The 10038-nt window shown below is 52.8% G+C and overlaps 1 protein-coding gene across 1 annotated transcript in view; it reads left to right on the top strand.

Annotated features, from left to right (window-relative positions):
* The window catches only part of LOC113611229 (SH3 and multiple ankyrin repeat domains protein 3-like), a 24158-nt gene extending 16367 nt beyond the window's left edge, over window positions 1-7791 (top strand). The window contains exon 4 of the mRNA XM_027089890.1: window positions 7518-7791. Coding sequence (XP_026945691.1) covers window positions 7518-7664 — 147 coding nt within the window. The 3' untranslated portion in view covers window positions 7665-7791. The remainder of the gene's footprint in view (window positions 1-7517) is intronic.
* Window positions 7792-10038: the final 2247 nt, after the last annotated feature.

Raw genomic sequence — 10038 nt, 5'->3', positions numbered from 1 at the left:
GATGGTGGTGGTGATGGTGATGGATGGTGACTATGGTGCTGATGATGGTGATGGATGGTGACTATGGTGATGATGATGGTGGTGGTGATGATGATGGATGGTGACTATGGTGGTGATGATGGTGACTATTGTGACGATGATGGTGGTGTTGACGGTGAAGGTGGTGATTAGGATACTGCCATACTGCTGTTAATTTGACTTACAAAGCTTCTCATTAAATATGAAAGCATCAAATTTATGGATTGATTGTGTGTTTTATCAATTTTAGGCAGACCTCATCTGTACACTTCTAGTAAAACACACGGTGATCGGAATATTCTCTCTTCCTCTCTTATGAAATCAGCTAATTAGGGCTTTGATTGTAAGCAGCAAATTGCATCTAATCTACCAACTCCCTCCATCTGTTGCTGGCTTTCCAGGAGCACCAGAGGGAGGGACACAGCCTGGTGTTTGTTTTTCCACCTTGGATAAGGAAGGAAGGGAAGGAATATTAAATATCAAAGGTTACTAGGTCGGGCCAATTTGTCTGGAAGATAGAAAAATAAACCCTGCCTCTCTGGAGCAGGCCTCTTGGTTCTAGTGAGAGCCAAAGTAAAGAGACAGGCTGTGTTCTGTTTGTGCTCTGTGTCCTGTCCGAATCCCGCAGAGCAGTCGTCATAGTAGCTGGTGGGGGCCTCCGTGGGGGCAATCACGGGGTAATCATCCCCTGGGCGTCGAGGGCGTGTAGAAAGGCGTCCCCACGGTCCTTCCCCTTAGATCCCCCCAACGAGCCTGTGGTGGCTACTGTTGGTTGTCATTCCCTCGTACAGGCCAGGAGATGCAGGTTTGGTCCAAAGCAGCTCCGCTGGTAAATGCCAAAGCTGGGCTTCGAAACCCACCCTGTATTTCTCCTCCCCCAGGCTCTGGGGACACGTTCCTGTAACCCCTCGACTGGGGGGGAGGATGGGGCTCCACTGGTCACAAGTCAGGTGAAGGTGCGTGCCACGGCATGCGTGCCATGGTGTGTGTGCCACGGCGTGTGTGCAGCATGGTCTTTGGGGCACCACCCTTCAAAGGAGGGTGGTCTGTGGAGCCAGGTTCCAACCTCGCTCTGGTGACATCAACTTCCCAGCTCTTTACACTTTAAAATTTTGCTGATCGCACGCATCTAGGCTCTTCTTGGGCTTGTGTCTACTTGGACAGGCTCCGTTCAAGGGATCGTTTAAACAGGAAATGAGTTCCTGACTTATAATTTGGAGTATTGAGTAGTTCACGTCTGTGACACTTATGCGAAGACGGCCTCGGTGCAGTGGAAATAAGAGCTCCGGGGGCGGGGGGACTTGGAAATCCGGAGTTGAAGCCGGCCCATCCTGGGTAGTTTGAAGCAAAACGCTCAGAGCGCCTGTCTTGGCCTTTCCTCCTCCATCTTTGGGCCGCGTGCGCATGCGCAGGCGCCGCCATCTCCTCCGCGTGTCGCCTCGGCTGCACGAGCGCGTCCGCCTTCACTTCTCACCACGTCTGCACCGCAGGCCTCGTCCAGACCTCGCTGGACTCGCAGCCTCCACTTCCTGCCCCTGTTCTCTTACAGGACACTCCGGCCAGACTCCACCCCTTCTAGCTCGGGGCAGCGGGTGGCATCGCCGCGGTCACGCCTTGTCCCCACGCAGCTCAGCCGCTCCGGGGCATCTTCTCTTGGCGTCCGTGCCGCCCACTCCATTGCCCCAGTTCTCCCCACGGTGACCTCAGGCAGGCCTGTCTGTGTCCTTAGGTACCTTCCAGAAAACACCGCCGGCTGGGTCCCAACGTGCCGACTCATCTCTCCCCTGGGCTCTGGCAGTGATGTCCACCCCGTGGCGACATCGCCGTGGAGACGGCGTGGGTGGCTCCAATAACGGCTCCTCCCCCTGTGTACATAGTGCCCGACTCTCTGTGGCTCCAGCCTGAAGTCTGGGTGGCCCTACTGGCCCTTACGGCCCCTCTCCCAGGTCTGGTCAGCTCCCTTCTGTCGCCTCCCAGCCTGGCCCAGGCCACTGGCACCCTTGCCCTGGACCGCTGCATTCACCCCCAACTGCCCCACCCATCTGCCTCCCAGTCTTTATTCCCTCACTTTCTGCAGGACACTGGAGTGGCTTTGTGCCACGTGGGTCAGTCTGCGTTCCCCGTGACCCAGAAGGCCCTTGTCGCTCCCCCCCGCCCCGCAGCTCCTCTCCTGTCCCCTGTCCCCGGCTTCCTGCAGCCCCGGGGCCTTTGCACTTGCTGCCTCCTCTGCCAGGAACGCTTCCCCGCTTTGCCACATGGCTCTTTCCTCGAGGCTGAGGTTCAGCTTGGAGGCCACCGCCTCAGGGAGGCCTTCCCTGACCACCTGCCCTCACTTTCTGCATCACATGACCGTCTTGTATGTTGCGTGGTGCTGTGTGTCCCCAGGGGCTGGGATGGTACGTGGCGTGGCCAACACTCAGTACCGACTCGTTGCTTGGATGCGTGAATACATTTTGGGGGCCTGCGTCTTCATGTGTAAGATGAGAGCGATGTCACCTGGGCTCCTGCAGGGGGTGGTGACCCCAGGGGCTGCATGCCTCGACCAGGACAGGGCGACTCTCAAGACGCTTGGGGAGGAGAGGAGCGTGCGTTTGTTAAGGGTCATTTCTCCGCAAGTCATGCCCAGAAGATAATTGGATATTCCTCCTGAAGCCTTGGCCCTCAGAACACACAGGTTGTATCTGTACTTGATGGACTTGTTTAAAAGGACGAAGACACACCTCCCTCACAAGGGAACTCGGGCAGCTAGCGGTCGTGCAAGGGAAGAGCTAGGCTTCCATTAGCAACGCCTCTGGGTCACAACTTCTCCTTTTCCTCCCTTTCTGAAGCTGCAGTTTTTCACTTAACCCTTCCTGGCCTCTGCTGCCTTACCTGTGAAATGGGCCTCCTACTAGCCCCTTGCAGGGATGCTGTGAGGATGGAATCAAGGAGCAGGTAGATGTGTTTTCTGAACTGCAAAGCATCCGTGCATGCACACAGACACACGCACACACACACACCTGTACACACGTGTGCACACACGTGCACAGACATGTGTGCGCACACATGTTGCTCACGTGCACACACACACACGTGTGCCTGTGTACACACACACACACACACACACACACAGTGTCATTGTTCAGAAGCCCCGTGAACCACTTGCCCTTCCGTTTTGAAATCGCTCTCCGGGACGTGCTCTCCCTTTGAAGCCTGGTAAGTGTTAGAGTCAGGGGGTGCGTACCTTCAGGTTGGTTAATATTGACTCAGAGTTGCCCGTCCGTGGGTGAGCAGAGGAGTCTTCTGGGATCCTGGCTGGATTCCTCCCGGGACAGTGTGCCTGGCATTGCCTGACAAGGGTTTATTCTTAGCTTCATAGGAAACCAACCTCCTTTCTGATGGGAGTTTTCAGTGGAAGCCCTTGCTGAGCGTGGGGAGCGTTTCAAAGGAGTCACCGGGTCAGGCTCTCGTTCGGGGTCCTGATAGGCCAGTAGCTCTGGGCATCTGAGGCAGCTGGCTGGTCCTCCCAGGCTGCCCTGGAGTCGGGCCAGGGCACACTTAGGCCCAGTGTGAATTCGTTTCAGGGTGAGACCCCCAGGCAGCCTTTGGGTCCCCTGAGCCCCTGGTGGGGTCTCCCCAGCTTGCTGTCTCAGGAATTCACTCTTTCTTCTCTCTCACCTGCACACGCACACCCCGATGTAACCTGCCCAAGTTCCGCCCACCTCCTGGCTCTGTGTCCCCTCCGTGCCAGGACTCTTTCAAACACCCTCGGCTTTTTTTCTCTCATTGCAGATGTTGCTTGCTGAGGCACGATAGCACGGTCATTTTACTTAATTAAAGTAATTTACTTCGGGTTGTAATTAACAAGACCCAGCTAGGTGTAGTTCAAGGGGAGAAAGGGATGCTGGAGCGGGTTCTGGAAACCCAGCCAGGGGTAGGGAGGCTGGGGCAGGACTGGAAAGCTCAGGGGTCTGTGTTTGAATAGAACTTGACCTACAGACCCAGCCGAGCGGGAGTTGAGACTGGACTAAAATAACAAGACCCGGGCGCGGTCTTCACCGGCCTTCAGTCCACTTGAAGTAATGCCCGAGACTCTTCTTTTAAACCCTGGGTTCCGCTGCACCCCAGATATGAAAGGTGTGTTTGCCACGCGTAGTACATCTTTTTAAATTTTCTCAAATGCTTTTAGTTACTCAAAGCACTGCGAACGCACGCTCGTGGAAAAGGTGCAAACAGTGCAGACAGAGCCTCAGGTTTCCCTGCAGTTCCCAGCCCTATATTGTGGCGCGGGTCCTGCCCACCATCTGAACCCGGGCACGAGCTCACACACTCACGGCTGTTTCAGGACACACAGGGGCTCCTGGCGAGTGTGTCCTTCCACTGCCTTTTTCTCTCCTAACCTCTATCTTCAGGTGTTCTTCACGCCACCCCATGGGGGCTGTCCTCACTCCTGACAGCCCCATGTCCCTCTGCCCCTTCTTGGGGACCCACCCCGACGTGGACCCCGGGCCCCCTCTTTGCCCACAGCGGTCCACGAAGGCAGCCTCCTCCAGGCCCGTGCAGCAAGCACCCCTAAGTCTGCAGTGACCCTCAGAGCCACCCAGGGGTACAGCTGAGGCCCCGGGACCCCCGCAGCCCGACGACAGTCTTTCCCTGCAGAGCTCAGATCCGCTCCACCCCCGGCCGCGGGTGTGCGAGCAGCTCCCGCCCTGTCCGAGGCCTCCCTGACCGCGGCTCAGAGAACAAGAGTCCCCCCGCCTCGGCTCCTGTGTACTGCGTGCACAAGTGGTTTCCTCATTAAAGTCATCATCGTGCAGTGGAGGCCCCAGGGGGGCCCTCGCCCAGGTCACAGGGACCAGGGTCGCCCCAGCTGTGGTTTGCCTGACCCGGATGTGCTCTTGGCTGGACCTCGCGGTCAGAGAGTGATCTTCCTGCCGGCGTTCTCAGCAGGCGTGCTCCCCTGTCTCTGTCTATCTCTGCGTCTCCCTCGGTCTCTGTGTCTCTCTTGTTCTCTCTCTGTCTCTCTCTCTGTGTCTCTCTCTTGGTCTCTCTGTCTCTGTCTATCTCTGTGTCTCCCTCGGTCTCTGTGGTCTCTTGGTCTCTGACTCTGTCTCTATCTCTCTTACTTTTCTAATACATGACACGTTTATTGAGATAAAACTCACACACCATACAGTTTGCGCATCTAAAATATACCGTTCAGTGTTTTTCAGTCTGTGTACACGGTTGGGTAACCATTCCCCACGGTCAGTAATAGAACGTTTTCATCACCGCAGACCACTCCCCAGCTCCCACCCTCCCTGGGCACTGCCCACCCGCCTTCTGTCTCTGGATTTTCAGCTTTCGTCTCAGGCCTCCTCTTTCTCCAGGTCCTCCGGCGCGTGCCGTGTGCCCTGGCCTCGGCCCTACTCTTCCTGGGACAGCAGGTCCCCTTGGGCTGGGGTGGGGCTGTTGGCCTGGCCCCGTAAGCAGGCCCCTGGGGGGACCCTGGTCAGTGGCTTCATTTATTCATCACTGTGCAGTTGCCGCGTGTCCGCCCTGGGTGACCACGCCCATTGCCTCTGCTCTGGACTCTATAGCTGGAGGTGGACCAGGGAGATGGGCCCAGGGCTGGGGTTTTACCACGACCTGCACTGGAGCCCCTGTGCAGAGACCTGTAGAAGTCGGAGCGGCCCAGCTGCGTGAGGCGCCGGCACCTGCGGGCACTTGATCATCCAGACGCTCTTCCCAAAGTGTAATTTGCCCGTCGTAACAGCCCAGCTGCATCTATTAGGCAAGGTGTTCATATCGCCACTGCTTCTATAGCCATGTGCTTCCACTTGTCTTTTTTTTTGGCTACACCATGAAGCTTCTGGGATCTCAGTTCCCCGACCAGGAATTGAACCCAGGCCACGGCAGTGAAAGCCCGGAATCCTAACCACTAGGCCGCCAGGGAACTCCCTTCCACGTGTATCTTTTTATCTGTGGGTATTTGTCCCCACCCTCCCCATCAGGAGTTTCAAAAGGGTTGGCCTCTCCGGGTGAATAGTAGATGCTCAATAAGTGGACAGGAATAGATTGATTTTCATTGTACAAATCCACAAGAAACGACTATTGGCTGCCTTTTAAAAACGTTAGAAAATGTAAGTACAGAAAATAATAATAGCAAAAGATTTACTCCGTCATCCCTTCTCCTTCCTGAGAAAGTAAAACTCCTTAACTGGTGACATCTTTCCAGACATATTCTTTGCTTTCTATAATACTGGCTTTAAAATGTAAGTGAAATTCAGCTATATCATTGTTCTAAGACTCACGTTTTCTACTTAGACATTCTTCGGTATTTTTCTTGTCAGTTTATATCGGTCTGCCTTCTTGTTTTTGCTACCACTGCCTCGGCAAAGAATGTTCTATGGAGAACAGTATGGAGGTTCCTTAAAAATCTAAAAATAGAACTGCCATATGATCCAGCAATCCCACTCCTGGGCATATATCCAGACAAAACTGCATTTTATTCAGAAAGATACATGCACCCCAATGTTCATAGCAGCACTATTGACCATAGTCAAGACATGGAAGCAACCCAAGTGTCCACTGACAGAGGAATGGCTAAAGAAGATGTGGTACATATATACAATGGACTCTTACTCAGACATAAAAGAATGAAATAATGCCATTTGCAGCAACACGGATGGACCTAGAGATGATTATACTAAGTGAAGTAAGTCAGACAGAGAAAGACATATCATATCGCTTATATGTGGAATCTAAAATATGACACAAATGAACTTATTTACAAAACAGGGAGAGACTCACAGACATAGAGAACAAACTTATGGTTACCCAAGTGGAAAGAAGAGGAGGGGAAGAAGGACAAGTTAGGAGTTTGGGATTAACATATATAGACTACTATATATAAAATATAGATAGCAAGGACTTACTGTAGAGCACAGGGAACTATATTCAATATCTCGTAATAACATAATGGAAAAGCATCTGAAAAAGAATATACATACATATGTATAACTGAATCACTTTGCTGTACTTCTCTGAAACATTGTAAATCAACTATACTTCAATATAAAGTTGTTTGTTTGGGAAAAAAAAGGAAAGAATGTTCCAGAATGATTCCCACTTTCCTTTATTTTAGAACATTTTTGCCATCTCCAGGTTTTCTCTTCCTTTTTTTCCTTTTGTATTTTCCGTGCAGCCTTTCTATTATTATGTATTTTATACGCACGTGCAAAGCTCTCTGTAGATGGTCTTAAAAAAGTGGAATCACCGCCCGTGGGATGGATGTATTTGAAATTTTTGTAGATTCTGCTGAGCTGCTCTCCAAAGTCTTTGCAGCAGTGAAGCTTCAGCTGACAGCATCCAGGGCCTGTCCACCCTCCTCCCGGCCCCTCCGACGAACAAAGATGCCCTCCTGTTGACTTTGCGTTTTCGTTTCTCTGAATTCTTGTGAGATCGCCCTGTGAACAGGCTTCTCTAGAGGATGCCTGTGCCACCGCTTTACACACGGATTTCTTCTTCCTTCTCTGCAGGACAGCTGTGCCCGCGTGCTGCTGTTTCGGGGTGGAAATAAGGACTTGAAGAACTACAACAGCCAGACCCCGTTCCAGGTAAGCGGACTCATCAACCCCCCGAGACGCCGTGTCGTCGCGTTCCCACACATCCTCTGTGTGTGCTGACACGAGCTCAGCCCTTCCGTCGGGGACGGGGTCTGTGTGTGGAGCTGCGGCCCTATTTCAGTTTGCCGGTCCACACTGGCTTCCTTCCAGTTAGACCGAACAGCATCGCTAATGCAGCGATGCCTCCAGGGGGGCGATTCACGCAGGCAGCTTGGGAAAGGCAGCAGAGACGTGGATGTCGTTCACTGCAGCAGCTGTGGGGCAGTCCTGGCTTCGTGCTGATCCTGGGAATGGGGAGATCTTGGTAAGAATCTACCGGGAGGGAGCTGGCTTGCCATCATCCGGTGCCCTCACCCGGCCTGCTATCCTCGGTGAAGGGTGAACGACCGGTCCAGAGTGGCTGTGGGGTTACATGGTGGAGTGAGAAGCCAGGGTCCTGATTTTTTTAATTGTGGTAAAATACATATTACACAAAACGTACCGTCGTCGTCACATCAGTGTGTACAATTCAGTGACCTTCAGCACGTGCACGATGTGGTAGCATCACTTCTGTGTAGTTAAGAACTTTTTCATCACCCCAAGGAGAACTGTACCCACCGACAGTTCCTCCCTGTTCCTCCCTCCCGCGGCCCCTAGGCAACCACTCATCCGCTCTCTTCCCTGTGGACAGGCCTCTTCTGGACATCTCATGGGGATGGAATCATACAATAGGTGGTCTTCTGTGTCTGGCTTCGTTCACTCAGCATTATGTTTTCAAGGTCTATCTGTGTTGTAGTGTGTATCGCCGCTTCCTCCTTTTTTACGGCTAAGATCCCATTTTATAAACATGGGGCTCGTGGAACTTTGAGGCAGCTGGCCAGATGGTTTAGGGTGGAAAAACTTGTTTTTTTGGGCTATAACTCTTTCAGAGTTATTGAAATGCTTTCTCATCCTAAACACAGCCCTCTCCGCTCGAACTGAACGTTGAGGTGACCGCGATTCTTTTTATTTGGAAATAAGTTTTGCATCTTATTGAGCTGAGAGAGGTCTTTCATTTAGACCTGGCTTCCACGGGAGACCTGACCAATCCTCTCCTTAGATATCACTAATACAGACGAGCTTGAGGCCTTGAAAATGAACCAGTTCCATCCCCAGACTGGGCTGGATGTCTAACAGTCATCATTAACCACTTTGCTCAGTTCGCGAGAACTGACGGGCCCGGACTTTACCCTGAATCCGTGGCTTGAAGATACGTAATGGGAAATGGGTCATGGGAGTGAGTTCCTGCTGTGCTAATGGGTCTATAAAAACTACGGTTTCGCCCCCAAAGCCTGTTCTCTTTCCAGTGGTGATGATGAGGGAGCCGTGGGCTCTTCCCACTTCGTGCTGGGACACATCTGCCCTTTTGGGCTCAGCAGTGGGTTGGTGGCCTTGGTTTAAATATTTTGTTGCCATTAAATAATATCTTTCTTTGGTCCTTTTTTTTTTTTTTGAAGTCAGAACGGTGCTTAAATTGCTTAGAAGAGAGCAGCTAATGCCCTTTGATTCATGGTGAAGGCGTAGGTGATAGAAGAGAGCCGTTTCTCCCCTTCTGGGCAAAGGTTTGTAACCGCCACCTGGCGCTCCAGGGGAGTGACTTGTGCACGGCGTCCAGGACAGAATATCACTGTCAGTGACCTCCCTGTGAGTCCCCACTCCTGTCCCGTCACCACGGGCAGCAGCCACCTAGTGCAGGGACACCCCTTCTTCCAGGAGGCCTGGCAGGAAGCGTCGTGCACCCTCCTGGCAGCGAATTCGCGCCAGCTCAGACCCGAGGCCATCTGTCTCTATTTTGCTAACGATAATCCAGTGCCCCAAATGATTCAGGAAGACAGTTATGCAAACACGCTTGAATAATAGGACTTTGTGCCCTGCAGACACTGTCCATGTAACGGGCGGAACCAAAGCCTGGGCTGCTTGCTCTGCATGCCCAGCACGGGCTCCGACTGCGTGTGCCGGGAGCTGGTCTCCCCCTCATGTCTCCCCACCTTCTCGTGCTTTCATGGCACAAAGAGACTTAATTCAGGCTTCGGAGCCTTGCGTGTAAAATGTCCCCGGCATTCACAGTCCTTCCCTCCCGGTGATGAATCAACACCGTTGATTTCGGGGGGAATGATGGCCTGCCCCACCATTTAACAGGGATCCAGTGTGTCCACCTGGGAAGCTTTGATGATATTCAGCTGCTGTTGTGGACGTGGGCTTTTCTAAGAAACCGTGGAATATTTGACAGACTTCATGTGGCCAAGCTTTGCTTAATGATTTAATACGAAGGCTGGAGCAGCAGCAGCAGGACTCAGGGACTTGAGAGAAATGCAGACCCCCAGGCACCCAGAATCTGAAGCTTGGGCGCAGGGCTTCGGGTCCTGTGTTCTCACAAGCCCCCTAGAGACGCTGACATCCACTCAGGTTTGAGAAT

This window comes from Aethalodelphis obliquidens, unplaced genomic scaffold (assembly GCF_003676395.1).
Source record: "Aethalodelphis obliquidens isolate GAN/ISIS:26980383/991018 unplaced genomic scaffold, ASM367639v1 scaffold69, whole genome shotgun sequence".
Taxonomy (NCBI): Eukaryota; Metazoa; Chordata; class Mammalia; order Artiodactyla; family Delphinidae; genus Aethalodelphis; species Aethalodelphis obliquidens.
Note: the sequence above shows the minus strand (reverse complement) of the source record. Positions and strands in the feature narration are given on the sequence as shown.